Source organism: Haliotis cracherodii, unplaced genomic scaffold (genome assembly GCF_022045235.1).
Source record: "Haliotis cracherodii isolate W230 unplaced genomic scaffold, xgHalCrac1.p SCAF_13, whole genome shotgun sequence".
In the NCBI taxonomy this organism is placed as follows: domain Eukaryota; kingdom Metazoa; phylum Mollusca; class Gastropoda; order Lepetellida; family Haliotidae; genus Haliotis; species Haliotis cracherodii.
The window spans coordinates 20,209,603-20,232,853 of NW_027266268.1; the positions used below are offsets into that span (position 1 = coordinate 20,209,603).

Here is a 23,251-nt window from a genome sequence, read left to right on the forward strand (position 1 = left end):
AGTAAACGCAAATGTTTTTGCCACAGATGTTAACATAAATTATTTATTTACATTTTTGTGTGTTAATGTCTTTCACAGAATCTCTTTTTATTTTGGTCCCACACACATTTCCAACTTTATTTTGCAACAAAGTATATAAATATCTCCCTGATCAGAAAATTAGGCAGCAATTCCAACAAACAAGGAATCACTTTAACCAAATTTCCACTAAATAAAAGCCAGCTTTCATAATCAGTAGGGCGGTCGGGTAGCCTAGTGGTTTGCTTGTCACGCCGAAGACCCGGGTTCGATTCACGACATTGGTACAATGTGTGAAGCCCATTTCAGGTGTCCCCCGCCGTGATATTGCTGGAATATTGCTAAAAGCGCCGTAAAACCATACTCACTCACTCATAATCAGTAGCTTAAATTAAATTCCTCACTTAGGTGATAAAGGGTTGCCCACAAGACATGTGTGATACACACTCCCTTCCTAAAGAAACACGAACCATAGAAACATATAGAGAAGTATGTATGTTTAGAAGAAACGTATGTGTACCACTAATGACAAAACTAACAATCAGTCAAGTGTTACCACAGTATCTTTATTTTTATCACGATATGCTGCATGTGATTTCCAAACTTTACACGCAATACCTGCACGAGACAAATGGTGCATCTCGAGTTATGGATCTATGATGTCACATGTGATGTGTTCATGAGCGTCAGTTCACGCAACATACCAGTATGTTCGTTTGTGCATAAAACCAATCTAATGTCTATTGAATATGAGTTATATTTCATAAATTAAACAACATGTATGCAACTCACATGTTTTTGTCAGTGAGTATACAATTAGGCATGGAAGTCAAACATGGTAAAAGATCAGGGCAAACACTAGGCTCCACTTAATTTCCACATAAGCTGTAACAACCCCCCCCCCCCCCCTGAACGAGGCGCCCCAGCGTTAACGACCATGTGCAGCGAGTGTGACATTTTTGTTTTTGCATATTATCATATGTCACAGTCACTTTGACATTTTCAAGACAGAATATTTGAAATTGAAATTGGTAATCTGATCTGATGGCAAGGCAAAAAAGATGGGAAAGGGAGACGGATCTGTTTCTTGCTATGCAGCCAGCAAGGGGCCAGGAGCAGCTATGTCTATTGTCTGCATGTTGTTGTAGCATCACGGAGGTGTTCATTAGCAAAAAATATAGTTCTTCTTCTTGTTGAACTCAGCAGTTTTCTAGCTGTGTAAGGCAGTCTGTAAATTGAAGTCTGGAATAGACAACCTAGTGATTGGTATTGTGAGCATTGATCCCCCCAAAAAGGGTGTATAATGCACGAGAAATACAGTAATAGGCACAATGCAGTAATAAATAAGTCTTCATTTTTTAAATTTTTATGTTTTTGCCTCCTTTATGACGTGTAATTAAGTTGGTCTGGCCGTATGAGGAACATGGAGATATGTTGATATGGTAAGGTGACATTGTGTCATCATTATATTATCTGAATTGACTTTGATGTTTAATCGGAGTTAATACATGCTGTGTTTGAAATTAAGGGGATCTGGGCGTCGTTGAGGTTTGCTGCTGATAGTATTTCAATTAATCCTAATTTTTTACATTTAAGATGTTACAAGCACTTCAATATTCGACCTTATTAAATGCCCCACTCAGATATGTTCCCTCTGACCAGCTTCTAGACCAATCTGGGGCAGGCGGGTAGCCTAGTGGTTAAAGCATTCGCTTGTCATGCCGAAGACCCGGGTTCGATTCCCGACATGGGTACAATGCGTGAAGCCCATTTCTGGTGTCCCCCGCCGTGATATTGCTGGAGTATTGCTAAAAGAGGCATAAAAACCATACTCACTCACTCTAGACTAATTTGTAAGAAATGTTTACAAGTGCTGTATACAAAACACGAAAAATTATATCACAGTCCATATTTTGTTGTGTGCATTACAATTTTGTTTCAGTAAAACATCACTGTAGAAAGTGTATATATATTCACAGGGTGCTTATTACAGTGAGTGCGGTACTACAATCTAATGCTTTAATTTGTAACACTGATTTGCTGGTATTAAAGTATGTCGCTGATATATGCATATGGTTTAATGTGGCTAGATCTGTCCCTCATGGTAATCATAACTGAACAAACAGTAATACTCATATCAATACCTCTCTGGGAATCTCTTGATAGATTTCACAAAAACATTTTGATATTGCAGCAGATGTAGAAGTTTTATATATTGATATTGTGAGGCAACACCTGGTTTTTGGAGACAAACATGACCATAAGAATACCAGGGAGTAGCCACCCATCTGTGCCATCCCAGGGGGAACCAGTGCAGTTGACAGGCTGCTAGCACTACAACTACTGTTGTTCTTGCACTAGTAGAAAAGACAGATTGTAACAACTGCCTTTATTTCTACAGTTGAGGATTTCTAGGTGAGGAATTTACTTGTTGTTTGATACTGATAGTTAAGATATGGTATATGGTTTTACCTTGAAGTAGAAAAAGTGGGAGCCCCCTTAAAGTGGGGTCGAGGGGACCCCCAATGATAGATTCCATGTGGCTGTGCAGGCAGTATGAGGGTCCAGTAAAGTAATGAAATGGTTCGGTTTGGTTTGTTGTTTAACTCCGCACTCAGCAATATTCCAGCTATATGACTGCGGTCTGTAAATAATCAAGTCTGGACCAGACAATCCAGTGATTAATATTATGAGCATCGATCCATGCAATTGGGATTGATGACATGCATCAACCAAGTCAGCAAGCCTGACCACGCGATCCCGTTAGTTGCCTCTTAGAACAAGCATAGTCGCCTTTTACGGCAAGCATAGGTTGCTGAAGACCTATTCTACCCTGGATCTTTACAGATCAATAGTGTAGTGTACTGTCTAAATAGATATTGCTAATTCTCGCTTTTTAGTTTTATCCGTTTTACCACAGGCAGCGATAGAAACTTAACATTTTTAGTCCACTAGTCCTTATAGTGATAACATATAGCAAAACCCTTAAAAATGGCCAATTTCTTCTAGTCATTATGATACCTTAACTATAGGGCAGTTTGGCAAGGACTACAGGACCAGTGCCAGTTTCTAACGCTGCACAGGGATTCTGTTATTGATTCTGGATTCCATACTTCCTATTCTTTACAAAATATCACAAGGATGGGGCACCTTATTTATTATAGCATTTCCTCCCCAAGCCAACAAGCCAGGTTCGATAGCTAGGTTATATGTACTGTAACCTGCATAAAAATCCTACTCACTCACTCTATCTTAACATTGTGTGATTTTTCGTCAATACGGGTTCGATAAAAATCCTTCTCCCTCACTCTCTCTTGAATAGTCTTTGATATCAAATATCAAATAACCAGAATCTAATCAAGAATCAAATGATGTGCACCCATTCATTTACACCAACTAATGCCATCCATACAAACACATTCATAGAACTTCACAACCAAGACGGAGAACTATCAGCCAGAACCCTTTTCAGAATATGTGACTCCAGTAGAAATACCCCGGGATAATGTCCCAACCATTATTACTGGCTGCTGCTGTGGCACCGAGGTTGTTGTTCGCTGTTGAGGCCGCATGACCTTGTGTTAAAAAACTCGGGGAGTGAAGAGATCCTACATTGATTTGCCATCATAGACAAGCAGGAGGATATTGTCTTGAGACTCTCCATGGAAGGAGATGGGAAGGGTTAAGATTAATACTCTTGGGAAGGCCTGACAAGCCTGCTACTATATTAAACCTCGGAATGTTTTGAAATCATGGGGTCCGCAGATGGCAGCCTGAGAGTAATAAAGCTGCTTTTCTAATTCATTTCTGGATTGTGTGAGTGAGTTAGGATTTTACATCACATCGAACAGATTCCAGCTACATAGTGACTCACTGGTTTTGGACAACAATTTTTATGATAGACGATAGAGTGAGTGAGTGAGTATGGTTTTACGCTGCTTTTAGCAATATTCCAGCAATATCATGATGGGGGACACCAGAAATGGGCTTCACACATTAAATATTGTACCCATGTCGTGAATCGAACCTGGGTCTTCGGCGTGACGAGCGAACGACTTAACCACAAGGCTCCCCAACCGCCACGATAGACGATTCCAGTACTAGTATGATGCAATATATATATTTTCAAGCAATATGTTGTGAAATATTTTTTCTGTGTACCAGTGTATTGGGTAAAAAAATATGTAGCAGGTTTCATTATTATTTGTACAGTTTAATGTAAAATTTAGACAGAAACTCCTTCACAAATTATGTTTTCTATCAAAGATGATTGACAAAACCGTGGGACCTGTGAAGATCCTGGGTAGAAAAGGTCTTCAGCAACCAATGCTTGTTGTAAGAGGCGACTAATGGGATCGGGTGGTCAGGCTCATTGACTTGGTAAATGCATGTCATCGTATCCCATCGATGCTCATGATGTCAATCACTGGATTGTCCGGTCCAGGTTCGATTATTTACAGAATGCCGTCATCTAGCTGGAATATTGCTGAGTTGGGCGTTAAAAAAAATAAAATCGAACCAATCGAGAAAACTCTTACATTGTTATTTCCCTTGTATCCATGACTACAAACTCATCGTGACTGACCAGAATGAGTAATATTATGTAGAAAATAGGATCTGCATGTACAAGCAGTGTCAATCACTGTCAAACACTCTAGCTCCCAATATATCACAATACTACTTATCGCAATACAGATACCTGTTTCGCTATATATTGCAATGCAATCTTTTTGCTAATACATAGCCCTAATAGACGAAATTGTTTTAATTCTGTATTGGACCCTGCAATCAGTTTTTTCGGGGGTCAGGGTTGTTTGCGACTTACACCATCTACCATGAGCAAGGAATAGTCCATGTTATTTTCATTGTCATTTAGGAAAAATGGATGCCCACCAATGAAACTTGCTTGAAATGAAATGAAAATTTATCACCCACTCAGATGATAACGCATATTAATACAGGATGGATCATGTCCATAGTCCTCAAGTCCTTGCCAAACTGCTTAATAAATAAGGTATCATAAGGACTAGTAGAAATTTGCCATTTTTAAGGGTTTTGCTATATGTTGTCATTATAAGGACCAGTGGACTAAACATGCTAAACTTGTTAGTTTCTATCACTGATGTCATGTATCATACCTTTGTTTAATTACATGGTGCATTAGTGAATTCTTTCAGTTTTATTGTGCAAATAAGTTGAAACAACTAATTTCAATGGTTCCAAGTGGGTTGTATTCATAGATCACCTCATGTTGTGTAGCTATGTTGTTGGCAGTGAAACCTGAGTCAATTGTAAGGAATTATTTCTTTGTTCTAAAGTTATATAGCACTGGTGGGTGGCTCAGTGGTTAAAGGTTGGGTTTGATTGTCCACAAAGGTGCAATGTGTTCAGCTCTTTCTTGGTGTCCCGGGCGTCAATGACTGAAATATTGCAAGAGCTTCTTAAAACTTGTGCTCACGACACAAGACACAAGACACAAGTCTGGTTCTCCATGTGGGTACATAGTGTGGAGCATGTTGTTCGAAATGTGCCTCTGTTCACCTTGCAGTGAATGGGTACCCAGTAATATGAGATGGCAATGTTTGTTTTTAACCTTCTAGCACCTCATGGGCAGCTTGGGTTGTATACTCTCCAGGGAGCTGAGAATGATTATTGAGTGTAAAGTGATCCAGTGAGCGGGGTAATAATAGCGCTTTGAGCATGCCCCTGAGTGATGTGGAAATATATGTAGCCTATCATTATCATAATTCTGGGTGCCCCCAGTGATGTGGCTGAAATATTGCTGAAAACGTTAACCATTAACGCTCACTATATGCTTGACTTCCAAGTTAATTTGAACTCTGATAATGTTAAGTCTGATGGCAGCTGTGGGAAGTGATCAGGGCCCTGTCCCAGAAAGTGATCGGAACTATGATTTTCGTAAATCTGTGTTAAAGTATGTGAGTTCTGATTGTGTTAGCTCCACGATCGTTTGTGGAACCGGGACCAGGCCAGTTGCGATGTGAAGCAACTGCTGGACTCTATTGATTCTTCCAACTGGGTAAGAACTCTCCAAGACAGGCTCTTTGGTTAACTTGTCTACGTAGCAAAGTGTCCCCCCTAGAAGCCGACACCTTCCTATTGATTCCACGGTGTTTGACATTTAAAACACACAAGTTGACTGCCATAGGTGGCGATGTGCTGCGCGGAAACGAATGAGCCCATGGTTAACTGTGAAACTGAGCTAACAGAGCGTGTGGCGACAGAAGGGAAATTGATGTTAGGTTCAAATACTGCTGAAGAGTTGAAGATTAGCGATGCTAGTGTCAGAGATGTTTTGGAAGGGAGTTATTTTTCGTATTGATCTGTATGAAATATAGACTTTTTTCTTGCCTTGAAATATGATTGGAGTGAGTGAGTGAGTGAGTGAGTGTTGCATTACACTATTGTAGAATGTTCCAGCATTTGTCATGAACAAGCTAACACAATGTACCCATCTGGAGAATTGAACCTGTTCTTTTACATGAAAGTTTGAATCATTATGCTATCCAACTATGCGTGAAATTTCGAACTCTGGAAAGTTTCACCAAAGTGGTAAATATCTGTCATTTGGCTTTTCTCCCACATGAAAATTGCCGAAAGTATGTGAAAATCAAGTAATCTACCCCTGCCTCAGCTTTTCCACTGCATAGCTCTGTCATGTTTACAGCCAGTACCTGTCACAGTCTAGACAGCAGGTCAGTTTTGACCATATTTTCCAAGGGAGTACAATGTGTTTGTACTGCAAAAGTTCCTCTTTTTCTTGCTAGGCTCCAGATTTGTTTGTTTCTAGTTATGTGATAGTGCCTTGTGTCAAACTCAGCAATGAGCGAGGAACTCTGGAATGTCTGGGACCACGTGTTGCTGACCTGCCCACAGTAATATTACAAAGCAGTATGATATTGATAGGGACATTTTCTGAATGAGTCAGTAACTGATAAGGCTTGCACACCTTGAAATAGACTGAGATGTTATACAAAGTGGTGTGTGATAATAATGATTAATAAGTTAAGGAACTATCAGCTATAGAATCATCTGCCCAAGGCAAGGGAGTTAACTGACTTTAAAAGTCCAGTTTCCACCCATACCAAACTTGGCTGGAATTATGGAGCTATATTTTGGCTGGACTAACAAGTCTGTCCATAGACGAATCAAATATTTTATAATGAAATCAACATCCTGTTTGTAAACTTCTGTGCAGATTTCGGTCGATTGCAGGATTGGCAAAGCATGTGTACCAACAACTTAGCATCAAAAGGTATTTACCAAATCTTGTCATGTTTTTAATCACTAAGTTTAATAATTAAGGTGCTCATGTGATTTGATGCACTTCACAAAGTAAGACCCGTTTTATGACATTATATATCTAGATTATCAATCAGATCGTCTTCACTGGGCGATGTCATTTTATTTGAAGCCAGTGCAAGTGATATGAGAGGTCAGCATCAGAGATTGGCACTAGTCCTGTAGTCCTTGCCAAACTACCCAATAGTTAAGGTATCATAAGGACTAGCAGGAATTGGCCATGTTTAAAGCTTTTGCTACATGTTATCATAATAAGGACTAGTGGACTTAATATGCCTAGCTTGGTAAGGGTGAAAACAACTTTTACAGTTAGTTAACTACCTTGCCACGGGAAGATACCATTGAAAATGACTAACTAAATGCTGCAGGAAACATATGAGATGAATCCCATGATGAAAATACCTTTCATCTGAATGTCAACATTGATTAGACCATTTGTCATCCCTATTCAGTTCAAAGTTTATATGAAATTTTAATGTTCTATCATGCTTAGTATTGAGATAAGCCTTGTATGGCTTCTCCTGCAAACCAGTAAACTACGGTTATAACGAACTCAAATGGGGACCACTAATTTTAGTTCGTAATAACCATAGTTCGTTACAAGCATATATACAGCATATATACAACAAATGTCCGGGACTAAAACTAAGTTTGTTATATCGGTCAGTTCGTTATGAGCGTGTTCGTTATAAATCTAGTTCACTGTGGTATTTGAAAGATGCTGATGGTGTGTATGGTGTGTTTAGTTTGCTTGTTTGTTTGTTGTTAGTGAGGCACAAACTGCTTTAAATGGACCTTTTCTATTGAAACTGGATTGTATTTGAACTAAAATTGTTATAGTGTTATATACAGGTGCAGGAGAAGGGATGGTGATAGAGTTGCCTCCCTTTGTGCATGTCGGCTTCAGTCAGTGTGAACTATGACCTGTGAAGGCTTCTGATGCAGTATTAAACCCTAATGGCCCAGCACTTTAGCATCTGACTTAAACAGATAGTTATTCTCATACAAACATTGCTACAAATGATCAGTTTTCGATAATGATTAGTTTAGAGAGAATATTGACTGTAAAACCTGTGCTTATTTTAATTATATGACTACATTCCAGTATGATTTTGTTGGGAATCACATTCTGATAAAAGACAAATGAGTCTTGAGATAAAACAAACACAACATGAATGTAAATTCTCTCTCTCTCTCTCTCTCTCTCTCTCTCTCTCTCTCTCTCTCTCTCTCTCTCTCTCTCTCTCTCTCTCTCTCTCTCTCTCTCTCTCTCTCTGAGTTTGAAATTCTATCATACATAGTTTTGAATAAAAAATTATTAAAGACTAAAATATTACATTGCCTAAATATGTCGGTGGAATTCCCTCTCAAATATGCTCTTTAGTTACATGTATATTGCAAAACCAACAATTAATTCAAGTGAATGCCCTGTGTTTTTGTTACACAATGGCAACCTTCAAAGTCCAGTTCACTTGAACACAAATTGTATGCAAGTTGGGTGACTGAGATGGACTGTGTTGATCACACCCATAAACGTGATTCCTGTCACCTAGCTCGTAGTTGACTTGGATGTATCTAGTTCCCAATCTCTGTCTGCTGATACACAGTGGTCACCGAGACCGATTGTCTCCAGTGTGGATGGGTTCAGTAGGTCAGTATGAGGTGTTATGTCACATGGTGGTTATGATATGTATACCCATATATATATATATACTCCTCAAAAGAAGTTAAGGAACACCCGAATCTTTCCCATTACTATAGTTGATCTTTCATGCCATGACAGATTAACTATAGTAATATGAAAGAATCGTGTTTTCTTTTACTTCTTTAGAGGATATTTTGGTGTTTAATGTCCACTAAACATTATCTTCTCTCCAAATTGGTGTTAAATTGTTACCTAACCAAATTACCTGAAAAATACCATGGACAAGTGAATTTTTTCATGGCAGTTTTAGAATTTAAGAAGAAACTGGCAGATCTAGAGAATGTGCAGGGGGTGCACAGTTTTTAAAAATATTTTTTATTCAATTCAGTATATGACATTACAGAGTTATACATGGAGTAGCATGTCTTGTAGCTTACTTGTTAGGTATAGGTTACCTATACAGCAGACAGCAGGTCAGCAAGTTTAAGTTCGCTACAGGTGTCCATCAAAGTTTACAAATGGTGAAAACAGGCAAATATTTGCCATATAAGGGGTGCACAGTTTGCAGTCTTGCCGAAATTTGGTTCTTATGTTCCTTGCAAATAGATCAACTAGCCCATTGGTCAGTGACCAGTGAAAATCTAGAGGGACTAATTTTCTTTCTCCCAAAATGTAGATATTTGACGTACACCACAAGTTGTGGGCCAGTTGCCTATGACCAATGGTGGGTATCTCAGAGTATGGCTATGGGACCATTTTGCTCACACTGAGAGGGTTGTTGGTGTTCCTCAGGAGTCAGTGACCCCCTGAAAGCTGGGGCACTTATCTACTGTGAATAATTTGGATTTAGAAAGAGGGACTTTGCTTTATTGTGTGGTGCCCATTTCCGTACTATTACATAATAAGTGTCCTGTATGAAACTGAGACATCACCTCTCTGTTATTAGGGTAGTAGTTTAACTGAAAGATTGAATGCATCATATTTATGGTTGCGTTGATGGCCCATCTGCTGTGCAGAGTTGCTCCCATTGTGAGTTTGAATCCCGGATTCACCCTGATCATGTTTCTTGGTTTGTCAGTACCATACCTGTGCTCCTGGGTTTCACCCAAGTGGTAAACATCTAACATCGGCATTACTTCGAGCCTTTCTCCCACATCAAGCTAACAAGCCGTGATATCACAGAACAACTGTTCAAAGCAGTGTTAAACCCAACTTAAGCACTCACTCACACTCATAATATTTGAGTGAGTAGACAAAGTGGGTTTTGAATTATTTAAATCCAGCATACTAGGACCGCCATTTTGTGTTGGCAACTCTGTGTCTGTTCTGCAGCAGACTAAATGTATACTAAGTGCTGTTGGCAGTCAAATTGAGAAAAAAGACATCATTTTGTTCAAAATTTTGATTTTATTTAAATCCTTATTTGCTTAACTTCAGAGGTCTTTTAACATTGCATGCCATGCAATAATGTAAAACTGAGGATAATAGCCTCTTACTCCTAATTGGTCCTGTTATCAGTACAAGTCACATCTACAAAGCCATGACATTGGTGGGGTGGTCGGGTAGTCTAGTAGTTAAAGTGTTCGCTCATCACGCCGAAGACCCGGGTTCCATTCCCGACATGGGTATAATGTGTGAAGCCCATTTCTGGTGTCTCCCGCTGTGATATAGCTGGGATATTGCTAAACGCAATGTAAAACCATACTGACACATTCATAACATTGGTAATAACTATGACTAATTGGGACATTTTTAATTCCAATTTGGGAATTTGTACTGACATTTGCATCAGACCTGGTGCCAAATACCAGCCTCTAAGCAGATCTAGATAAATCCCTGGATGCCGAGAAATAATATTGCAACAGTTTTTAAAGAAGGTCTTGCAAAGATGAGGGTTGTAGTTGGTTCATTTATTGTTGGTTTTCTTGTCAGGTGTTTAATGACATCAGTACATACAAGGTTGAAGTGGGTTCAGCGACGTGCCGTAGATCAATGGCAGACGTAGGACAAGGTACCATTTGAATAATTAAACATGTAGGCAAATGAAATTATGTTATAGCAACGATCCGACTTGCTGCATTTCAGGTGAGAGCGTGCAACTATATACAAGTGACATACTTGCGGCGCCGTTATCACTCTGAAGATAACAGCATATCACTAGATGAAGATTGTCTGTTGAGTATCCTTGTAATGTGCAAGGTGCCCGTGACTATCCCAGGTTGCAATCAGCGTGCTTCATCTGTTTTGTAATGTTTCTTATTGAATGGATCCTCCCACTGCTTGTAGACTAGCCTTGTGAGAAATAGCCATTAACACCAGACCTAGGTGTTTTCAGCATTGTCTGAGCGGGATATTTCACCAAGACCTCACTAAAATAGACAACTGACTTTTTTCGTCTGTGAATAGACTGTTAATAGGTCTTTCAGCATTGTGGATGCAGTTCTCTCGTGCACGTCAGGGAGAAAGGCAGCAGACAGATAGTTAAGACTCTTGTGCTGTCGCAATCACAACCCTTCATACCAGATGCTCTTACAGGTTGTTAGACAATTGAGGACGTCGACGTACTAACATTTCCTTGATTACAGCAGTGTAGTCCTTGTAGAGATTGTGTAGTGTGGGTTGTGTTGATGTGAAATGGACACTGAATGACAGAGATGTGTTTGAAATGGGCATCTTGTAAATAGCGTGGATTACAAGACAAGAGGTTTCATTGGATATATATCACCATGATGGAGCATTCCAAGTCCCTCTCGGACACAGAGCAGCCTATGACAGAAGGTAAGGGGATGTTATCCATGCATGTCTCTCATTATGTCACAATGTTGCTATGTTTTGATATCAAGCGGGCATTCATGTGATGAATGTTTGTCAACATGCATCCAGGCAAATTTCCACTTTGTGTGCATGTGATCTATTGTTTGAATGCTTGTATGGGTTAATCATGTGTTGATGTGACATTAAGAAAATTTTGCTATGTCAGCATTTTTAACCCTGCTGTATTAATTTGAATGTCATTGACTGATATTGATATTTTCAGGACTTGTCTTCAGCATGTTCAGATTTAGTTCATTTACTTCCACAGCAGTAGAAATTGGCATTAGTCCTAGAGCCCTTGAGAAAATGCCCAATAGTTAAGGTATCCTACAGACAAGAAGAAATTTGCCCTTTTTTAGGGATTTGCCCTATGTTATCATTATAAGGACCAGTGGGCTAAACCTGTTGATTTCTATCGCTGCTTCCAGATATTGTTTAGAACTGTTATGGACCATTGGTTTGTGATATGTGTTCTATTGATAAAGCACGATGAATTACATACATTCTTTATATTAATCAAAAGATTTTATCATATGGCAATAGCGTCATGCCGTGACAAATTAACTGTAGTCATTTGAAAGAATCAGGTATTCTTTAACTTCTTTTGAGTAGTATGTGTTTTGATTTCATTTGCATTAACTATTGCTCATTACCATACTTGCAAGGAATGTCTCATGCTTCATAGTGATCAAATTGGAAATAATGTGAGGTTTAAAGAAAATATTATGTGTCAGTGTGTGAGGTGATATAATGTGTCAGTGTGTGAGGTAATATTATGTGTCAGTGTGTATGAGGTAATATAATGTGTCAGTGTGTGAGGTAATATAATGTGTCAGTGTGTATGAGGTAATATAATGTGTCAGTGTGTATGAGACTATGAGGTAATATAATGTGTCAGTGTATGAGGTAATATAATGTGTCAGTGTGTATGAGGTAATATAATGTGTCAGTGTGTATGAGGTAATATAATGTGTCAGTGTGTATGAGGTAATATAATGTGTCAGTGTGTGAGGTAATATAATGTGTCAGTGTGTATGAGGTAATATAATGTGTCAGTGTGTATGAGACTATGAGGTAATATAATGTCTCAGTGTGTGAGGTAATATAATGTGTCAGTGTGTATGAAGTAATATAATGTGTCAGTGTATGGGGTGATATAATGTGTCAGTGTGTGAGGTAATATGATGTGTCAGTGTGTATGAGGTAATATTATGTGTCAGTGTGTGAGGTAATATAATGTGTCAGTGTGTTAGGTAATATAATGTGTCAGTGTGTATGAGGTAATATAATGTGTCAGTGTATGAGGTAATATAATGTGTCAGTGTGTATGAGACTATGAGGTAATATAATGTGTCAGTGTGTGAGGTAATATAATGTGTCAGTGTGTATGAGACTATGAGGTAATATAATGTGTCAGTGTGTGAGGTAATATAATGTGACAGTGTGTGAGGTAATATAATGTGTCAGTGCGTGAGGTAATATAATGTGTCAGTGTGTGAGGTAATATAATGTGTCAGTGTGTGAGGTAATATAATGTGTCAGTGTGTGAGGTAATATAATGTGTCAGTGTGTATGAGACTATGAGGTAATATAATGTGTCAGTGTGTGAGGTAATATAATGTGTCAGTGCGTGAGGTAATATAATGTGTCAGTGTGTGAGGTAATATAATGTGTCAGTGTGTGAGGTAATATAATGTGTCAGTGTGGGAGGTAATATAATGTGTCAGTGTGTGAGGTAATGTAATGTGTCAGTGTGTATGAGACTATGAGGTAATATAATGTGTCAGTGTGTGAGGTAATATAATGTGTCAGTGTGTGAGGTAATATGATGTATCAGTGTGTATGAGGTAATATAATGTGTCAGTGTGTGAGGTAATATAATGTGTCAGTGTGTGAGGTAATATAATGTGTCAGTGTGTATGAGACTATGAGGTAATATAATGTGTCAGTGTGTGAGGTAATATAATGTGACAGTGTCTGAGGTAATATAATGTGTCAGTGCGTGAGGTAATATAATGTGTCAGTGTGTGAGGTAATATAATGTGTCAGTGTGTGAGGTAATATAATGTGTCAGTGTGTATGAGGTAATATAATGTGTCAGTGTGTGAGGTAATATAATGTGTCAGTGTGTTAGGTAATATAATGTGTGTTTATGAGGCAGTATAGTGTGTTTGAGGCTATATAATAGGTCCCTTGCATTTAGCTGATGTTGTATGAGGCAGTATTATGTGTCCCAAGTCTTGAGCTGGAAGTGTATGAGGCAATATTATGTGTCCCTAGTGTTGAGCTGGAGTTGTATGAGGCAGTATGTGTCCCTAGTGTTGAGCAGGAGTTGTATGAGGCAGTAGGTGTCCCTAGTGTTGAGCTGGAGTTGTATGAGGCAGTATTATGTGTCCCTAGTGTTGAGCTGGAGTTGTATGAGGTAGTATGTGTCCCTAGTGTTGACCTGGAGTTGTATGAGGCAGTATGTGTCCCTAGTGTTGACCTGGAGTTGTATGAGGCAGTATGTGTCCCTAGCGTTGAGCTGGAGTTGTATGAGGCAGTATGTGTCCCTAATGTTGAGCAGGAGTTGTATGAGGCAGTAGGTGTCCCTAGTGTTCAGCTGGAGTTGTATGAGGCAGTATGTGTCCCTAGTGTTGAGCTGATGTTGTATGAGGCAGTATAATGTGCCCCTAGTGTTGAGCTGGAGTTTTATGAGGCAGTATGTGTCCCTAGTGTTCAGCTGGAGTTGTATGAGGCAGTATGTGTCCCTAGTGTTTAGCTGGAGTTGTATGAGGCAGTATGTGTCCCTAGTGTTTAGCTGGAGTTGTATGAGGCAGTATTATGTGTCCCTCGTGTTGAGCTGGAGTTTTATGAGGCAGTATGTGTCCCTAGCGTTGAGCTGGAGTTGTATGAGGCAGTATGTGTCCCTAGTGTTGAGCTGGAGTTGTATGAGGCAGTATTATGTGTCCCTAGTGTTGAGCTGGAGTTGTATGAAGCAGTATTATGTGTCCCTAGTGTTGAGCTGGAGTTGTATGAAGCAGTATTATGTGTCCCTAGTGTTGAGCTGGAGTTGTATGAGGCAGTATAATCTGTCCCTAGTGTTGAGCTGGAGTTGTATGAGGCAGTATTATGTGTCCCTAGTGTTGAGCTGGAGTTGTATGAGGCAGTATGTGTCCCTAGTGTTGAGCTGGAGTTGTATGAGGCAGTATGTGTCCCTAGTGTTCATCTGGAGTTGTATGAGGCAGTATGTGTCCCTAGTGTTGAGCTGGAGTTGTATGAGGCAGTATGTGTCCCTAGTGTTCATCTGGAGTTGTATGAGGCAGTATTATGTGTCCCTAGTGTTGAGCTGGAGTTGTATGAGGCAGTATAATGTGTCCCTAGTGTTAAGCTGGAGTTGTATGAGGCAGTATTATGTGTCCCTAGTGTTGAGCTGGAGTTGTATGAGGCAGTATTATGTGTCCCTAGTGTTGAGCTGGAGTTGTATGAGGCAGTATGTGTCCCTAGTGTTGAGCTGGAGTTGTATGAGGTAATGTTTTGCTGATTCATGTTTACATTGTCTTGTCACATGATGGGCACCACCACACGGCTGTGAATGTCCAGGACACTGTGTCGTGTAACGCCAGTATGTGCCAGGAGCCTCAAGTAGACAGTGTAGACTACAATACTCCGTAACCGGACCTCGATGTCCATGTACTGACCTCATCAAGGCTGTCTGTCACCAGCTACAGCTGAACAATATTGTCAAATCACATTCAGCTATTCATTCCTTTGAACGATCTATTGTTTCGTCTTGAATTACAGTCAACATCCAAATTAATTAACTTGTATATGTATGGTGTGTTGTTGAATATGAGTAGAGACAAAGTTCTTGTTAAGAGTTTAAACTGATTTTTAGGGTTTGTTAGAGTTTTTGTATTCAGTTGATTGCATTGAAACCAAAATAACTGGAAAACCTCTGGCACTGTGGGTTCGAATCCAGGACGGGACTCAACATTGCTCAACCCCCTCCCCCCCAAAAAACCCAAGAAAAACAAACCCCAAAAAGTATACGAATCTGTACTTTACAAAGAAGGTGTTATCCCTAATATAGCATTTGTTACATTTGACCAGTTTCTAAATGGCAGTGTGTGTTTATAACTCAAAATTAATTTGAAAGTGATGTTTCATGTTTTCATAAATATTTGACATTAATGATAGGCATAAAAAAAGATTATGTGTTCTATTTTTTTTAGCATTCAAAATATTCTGGGCATTGAGTTGACATGGTCATATTTTGTAGTAAAACATGTTTGTCATGCTGATATGAGTAATCTAGAATACTATCAAATACATTTTGCACTTGTACTTTAATGCTCCAGCAAGTGATAGCATGCATGTGTTAAATATATACTTCTTATCAGCTTATTTATTCCTGCCCAGGAAGTGGACACTCATAGACACTGAAAATAGCTCCCCAGTACAGTTTAATGTGTCACATGATCTAGTCACATGACCAGCCCATTCGGACTGTCTATGGTCAGATGATGCTGGTGGAACTATATGTTCCTCTGATGTGATCTATTTATAGCATTCAGCTTCCCCCTCACCATGTGTGTCTAAGTTCCTGGCACTGCGCCTGATGCTGTGGTAGAGCAGAGGCTGTGCTTTAGTCAAAGTGGAGAGATATTTATACAGCTAGTATAGGCTTGTGGATTTATTCTACGCTTTTTGGATTACCTACAACATGGAGAAGAGTATATTTTGTGGCGGGTTTTTACTAGTGGATTTATTTTGGTGAGTGTGCATTTTTGAATGGCTGCTTTTGTGGTAGGTTATGCATGGATACCGGCATGAGATGTCTGCCTCAGTATAACACGGCTATTGTTATATGGTGTGAAACTACCTCATTTTAAGGCAGTATTTTGATTATGATTTTACTTTTCATGTGATATGACTTTGCCTTTAATAAGTAGGCATGATTGATGGGGTAAGTAGCTCATTTTGACAGGGTGGTTATTTATTATTTGTAAGTCATGCTAAACTAATTTCAATGAAATATTTCTCTCAAATTTTGTTTATGATGTGATTAGTGACGTATATAGATCCTTAATTCATGTATCCTCGTAATGAGATCTATCCAAGTATATCTACTACTATGCAGAGTTGTGTCCCTTACTTGCCAGGATCTGCTGGTCTGCTAGTGCCAGATCCTAGAACATTGATTTTTATCCTGTCAGCATATGATATCTGTGTTGTTGGATTTCACCAAAATTGTTGTCATTACTTGATGTCTGCCCATGCTTTGTCAGAGAGGTGTTGTTTGTTGTTTAATGCTGCAGTCAGCAATATTCCAGCTATGTCATTGAGGCTTGTAAATTATCAAATCTGGAGCATACAAGCCAGTGATTGATATTAGAAGAAATGATCCACACAGTCAGGGTATGATGACACACAATCAACCTAGCCGCCAATTCTAACCTGGAATTCCATGTAGTGTGTGTCTGTGATAAAGCATGGGTTGTATATTCCTCAGGGAGCTGAGAATGAAAATTGAGTGCACATTGATCCATTGGCAGGAATAATAATGTAGGATTTTAAGCATGCTTTCAGGTGTAGATTTGGTGTATTATCAGTATGTACATCATTATTGTTATCACAGGGTGGTTTTAGGGAAATATCAATAATAACACCCAAGCCTGATACTGACCAGTTGATGTACTGTATTTCCTCAGTTAATGCCATACCATACCATACCATACCATACCATACCATACCATACCACAAGTAGAAACTAACATTTTTAGTCCACTAGTCTTTACAATGATAACATACAGCAAAACCCTTAAAAATGACACATTTCTGCTAATCCTTATGATACCTTAACTATTGGCCAGGTTGGCAAGAACATACATGACTAGTGCCAATTTCTAATACTGACCCATACCACAAGTAGAGCCCCAGGGCCTTCACGATTAAGGTTACTTTATTTTATCTGAATATCTCCCCTAACAAAATTAAGTTGAGGTTAAGATTATTGCACTTATATAGCTGTGTGTCTGTCTGTCTGTCTGTCTGTCTGTCTGTCTGTCTGTCTGTCTGTCTGTGTCTGTCTGTGTGTGCAAGCCCACTGAGATACCATGCCACACTTTAACATGAATACCCCACTCAGACACACTGTACTGAGTCCAAGCTTGTTTTAGCCCCATAATGCCGAGTGCCAGGCAGGGAAGCAACAAGAACCATTTTTTAACATCTTTTGTATGATGCGGCCCCAACCTTCCCCTTTCCAAGTAGATGCGTAGATACAAATAACATAGGACATGACCCCACACACACACCTTCCTTAATTTTGAATGCTGATTAATTATCAATTTTTGACATTTGGATAATGTCAGGGACTAATTTTGAACAATGGCTTACCAAAACCTCAGGCTCTTCAGCATTATTGGTATACTTCTGCTTCAAGACAGTTTGCATGGTTTTGTTGAAATGTGAGCATTATTCTGTGGGAGTACTGGTATGATCAATCAGCTGTTGGCGAGTGGGCTAGTTATTGAACCAATCAATAACGAGTCTCGTGTTGTAGATGTAATTAACACCTAGGGTAGAGAATTGAGTGTGAGGGGTCACCCTGCAGTGTGTGGCTTCTGTGGTAGGATCCACCATCTGCTGACAGCAGATATTGAAAAACAAAATAAATGGTTAATGTAAGTTGAAATATTTCATGGAGAGAAGTATGTGGCAGGAAATATTTGGCATACGCCGACACAACTCGTAAACAGGTCACAAGTCACAGGTCACCTTGACCCTGCTACTTTGCATTTATCAAATTTAATAATAGCGTCCCAGAAACCAACTATCAATATTAGTAGATGACAGGATGTAACAACAAACAAACAATAATGACAAACCGTAAAGGAGTTAAAATTTGTTTTTTAATTAGTTTTAATTATTTTAATTTGTGGTAATAAGATCATTAAATCAATACTCAGGACAATTTCTTATCAAATTATCATTTTCTAATTCATAATGAAAAATAGTTGTCAAAAAAGTACAGGAAATTGTTTTGTTAATGATGTAATGTTTCAGTCAGATTTGCTGCTGTATTTATACCAAAAAGAGTCCTTTAGATTTGTGTAACCTACTGGTTAAAGTGGGAGCGCACATCGGGATGCAGATGATAGCACTTGTGTTTAATGTGTTCAGGCCCATGTAATGGAATGGCCACTGATTTACCATGGTCACCACAGCTCAATGCAACATCTTGTGCAGTAAGACCCGCGAAGACCCGTGAAGACCCAGGTTAGAATAGGTCTTCAGCAACCCATGCTTGTCATAAGAGATGACTCTGCTTGTCGTAAGAGGTAACTAACAGGATCGGGTGGTCAAACTTCAGGAGAACAGATTGTGTAACAGTGAATGAGCGTGTCTGTTTAACACCACTTTTAGCATATTCCAACCATATCACGGTATGGGAGGTCAGAATTAGGCTTCACATGTTGTAACAATGTTTGGAATCAAACCAAGGTCGGCATCACTTTAACCACAAGGCTACCCCACCACCCCTGTTGACAAACAAGTGGATTATCTTCATTATGGGGGTGCTGGGGTGGCCCAGTGGTGAAAGTGTTCTCTTGTGACACTGAAGGCCTGAGTTCTCTTCTTATAATGTATAAGCCTAGTTTTTTTTTTCACCTGCTGTGAGTGGATGAGTGAGGTTTGAGCAGTATTCACAGTTATATCATGGCCTCCTGCTGTGAGTGAGTAAGTGAGGTTTGAGCAGTATTTCAGTTATATCATGGCCTCCTGCTGTGAGTGAGTGAGTGAAGTTTGAGCAGTATTTCAGTTATATCATGGCCTCTTGCTGTGAGTGAGTGAGTTTGGTTTACTGCCATTTGAACAGTAGTTCATATATACATATTTATGCTTGCCACCTGCTGTGAGTGAGTGAGGTTTGAACAATATTTCAGTTTCGTCACGGTCACCTGCTGTCATATTGATGGATTATTGCTACAACCCTACTCACTCACTATCCTCATCGAGGGTTTGGGGTAGGAGTGGGACATTCTCAAATATAACCATGGTTGCAAAAGTGGCACAAAGAATGTTTTGGTGCAAATTAGGTAAAAATACAGTAATGTATGTAATTTTAATTTCATACTGTCTCTACTTCAACCATGCTCTTCACGCATCAATACACTCTATACACATAAAGATGGTGAGAGGCTTTACTAAATGTCATTGTTAGTAACCTGATGTTAAAGTGTTAGCTTGTCTCACCTTAGAGCCAGGTTCAATTCCCATGCTGTCTACAACTGTCATAATATAGCTCAGAGTAGCTTAGAACTATACTTGCTCACTCAGAAACTAAACAATGTATTGAGGCAAGAACTATTGTATTTTTTGTGTATTCCTTAAAATAACTATACATAAAGGTTTTAGCAAAAATATGAATGAGAATAAGCTAAGGTATCTTTTTAACTTGTTTTGTCTATAAATGAATGGGATTGGCTTGAAATAAAAAATTTACAGAAATTAATTTTTTGAAAAGCAAAATAATGACTGATCCTTTCAAGAACATGCCAAATTAAGTGAAATTCCTTTTCATAATGTCAAATAATGTTCTAAACTGCACCAATATGATCTGTTCATGTTTATTTAAGTTTGATATAAGTATCTCCTCAACATTGGTTCCCCGTGAAGATCCGGGGTAGAATAGGTCTTCAGCAACCAATGTTTGCCGTAAAAGGTGCCTATGCTTGTCGTAAGAGGCAACTAACGGGATCGGGTGGTCAGGCTCGCTGACTTGGTTGATGCATGTCAGCGATCCCAATGGTGTGGATCGATGATCATGATGTCAATCACTGGATTGTCTGGTCCGACTCGTTTATGTACAGACCATCATATTGCTGGAATATTGCTGAGTGCAAACAAACCAAACCAAAACAACATTGGTAATGTGACCATATCATGCACACCATCTATCAGTATCAGTTCCATTTATTCTTGTCTGTTATTGTTTTTGTCTGTGTAGCAAGTTTTGCAACCTGTTTTAAATATAGGATGTTCTTTGCAATAAATACCTTATTTTATCTTATCTCTGAAATTTATCCCAATAAATCTGCTACAAGAGCTTCTCAAGATATGCTACATAAGCCATGAGGTTGGATGTTCCTCTTGGTTGATAAGGGACTCTTTAGGAAGTTTTGAGGGCTGTGTTTACAACTATATGTATATCCATTTAGTCCAGGTCAGTGGGAGAGATTTATGGGCCCCTGGAGTGCCAAGCTCCTGTCTGTTTGATATAAGTCTGCAGCATCACTACCCTACAGGAAGTCAGCCTGCAGCCTGGCTGGTGATGAAATGGCTGTGGAGATGAGGTGATAGGCGATGTCAGCTGTGTAGAGATGAGATAAGCAATGTTCTGTGTGCCTCCAGAATGAAGTCATATTAACGAAAATAGGCCAAATGATTTATTTCTTGAATTTTAGTGTAAGCCAGGATTCGAAATTAACATTAAGTAGATTGCAGCTCTGTAGAAGATCATTTTGTGAACTATTCAAATTAAAAAAAATTTAAATTATTACATTAAAGAGAGCCTAAACTTAGGCCACTTTTCAGTGTCAGCAAGTTTTGATTGAACAAACTTATTCTGGCAACTCATCTTTGGGGATGATTCCGGGCTAGAATATAGGCCACCAGCAACCTATGCTTGTCTCCCTGTGGGAGTTCGAGGTAAGAATGTAGGCCCTCCCCCAGCAACCTATGCTTGTCTCCCCGTGGGGATTCCAGGTTAGAATGTAAGTCCCAAGCAACCTATGCTTGTCTCCCCATGGGGATTCCAGGTTAGAATGTAAGTCCCCAGCAACCTATGCTTGTCTCCCCATGGGGATTCCAGGTTAGAATGTAAGTCCCCAGCAAACTATGCTTGTCTCCCCATGGGGATTCCAGGTTAGAATGTAAGTCCCCAGCAACCTATGCTTGTCACCCCGTGGGGATACGAGGTAAGAATATTGAGCCCCCAGCAACCTATGCTTGTCACCCCGTGGGGGATTCGAGGTAAGAATATTGAGCCCCCAGCAACCTATGCTTGTCTCCCCGTGGGGATTCAAGGTTAGAATCTAGGTCCCCAGCAACCTTGGCTTGTCATAAAAGGATACTAAATTGATTGGGTGGTTAGACTCGGTGACTTGGTTGAATTGTGTGGACTGATGCTCATGATGTCAATCACCGGATCATCTGGTCCAGACTCTTGCTATGACTGATTGAGATGCAAATTACCCATTTATTCTGTTCGTAAAGAGAATGTAAATTGAGGGGGAGCTACATTTAAGCAAAGTGGCAATCTTGGCAACATTTAATCTGGTCATTCAAACCCTGCTGTTATGAGGGTAATGCTATTTGTAAGGTCAGTATCAGTTGCAGAAGTTGAGGTCTGCCATTAACTGCCCTGCTGAACAGACCAAGTTGGCCTTCGTTACCAGCATGAGGGTATTATCAAATAACAGTGTCCGACACTTAGCCTGATAACTTGTAAGCTGGTTTATGGTAATTCAATCTATTTAAGCTATTATGCCCACTAATTCGTCAAGATCAATCAAGCTATAAATGACTACCAGAATTCCACAGAGGTAATATTCCACAAACCTACAGTGACTTAGTCTGAAGCTATGGGCACCCAACTGTGATGGCTAATCTCCCTTCCACGTCAAGCCTTTTTCAATAATTTTGTTGTACGAAATTGCCCACCAGTGTATTTTTGCAAGATAATGGTATATGACTATGGTTCTTACTAAGTATGGGTACTGGAGGTTTAAAGTTGATCATGATGTTTTATGATGCCCAAGGTCATTGCGATACGTATTGCGATATATTCCATAATTCCAATGGTTTAATTCAAAGAAATTTGAAGCACTAGTGTATGAATTGAAGTTGATGAATGGAACATAACAAGATGCTGGTACAACATAATGTTTACTCATTCAATAAATACGCACTGATGCATGCTTCGGATGCATGCTCCGGGTATTTGGCAAGTGTAAAACATGATAAAAATCGCGATTTGAAATCACCTGATATACCAACCATTAAAAAATGATATTGTGATACGTATCGTGGAAAGAATGAACCTCAATTTACTGATATACCTGTAATACCTCACACCTTTAGTTATAACATAGATATAGATAACAGATATAACTTTTAGCTGAAACGTGTGAAAAAAAGGTTTTGTAACTTGAACATTCTTTCAGAGGGGCCATTATTTGCATGAAGTGTGTGGTTTTGTCAATCTGACCTGGGTCGACTATTTCTAGCAGTGCCTGATTAGGTTGCTCCTGATGCCGACCAGCAGTGGGATGGAAGTAGGAAGTGTTCCTCATCCTCATTGAAATAGAAGTCACAATGATTTGCTTCAAACCTATTTAGAGTGACTTGCCCGTGCCATGTGAAATAATGTGAAATGGAACCCAGATCCGTTCCAGAAATGTG

The 23,251-nt window shown here is 39.3% G+C and overlaps 1 protein-coding gene across 6 annotated transcripts in view; it reads left to right on the forward strand.

Annotated features, from left to right (window-relative positions):
• The window catches only part of LOC139459707 (rap guanine nucleotide exchange factor 1-like), a 129,088-nt gene that overhangs the window by 18,591 nt on the left and 87,246 nt on the right, over positions 1 to 23,251 (forward strand). For 2 of the 6 annotated variants that reach the window (XM_071241346.1, XM_071241347.1), the window contains exon 1: positions 11,154 to 11,764. The exons of 1 other annotated variant lie outside the window; for it this stretch is intronic. In XM_071241346.1, coding sequence (XP_071097447.1) covers positions 11,713 to 11,764 — 52 coding nt within the window. In that variant the 5' untranslated portion in view covers positions 11,154 to 11,712. Of the gene's footprint in view, positions 1 to 11,153; positions 11,765 to 16,468; positions 16,556 to 23,251 lie in introns of those variants that run through there. 3 more of the 6 variants (XM_071241350.1, XM_071241348.1, XM_071241351.1) reach the window with 2 other exon arrangements.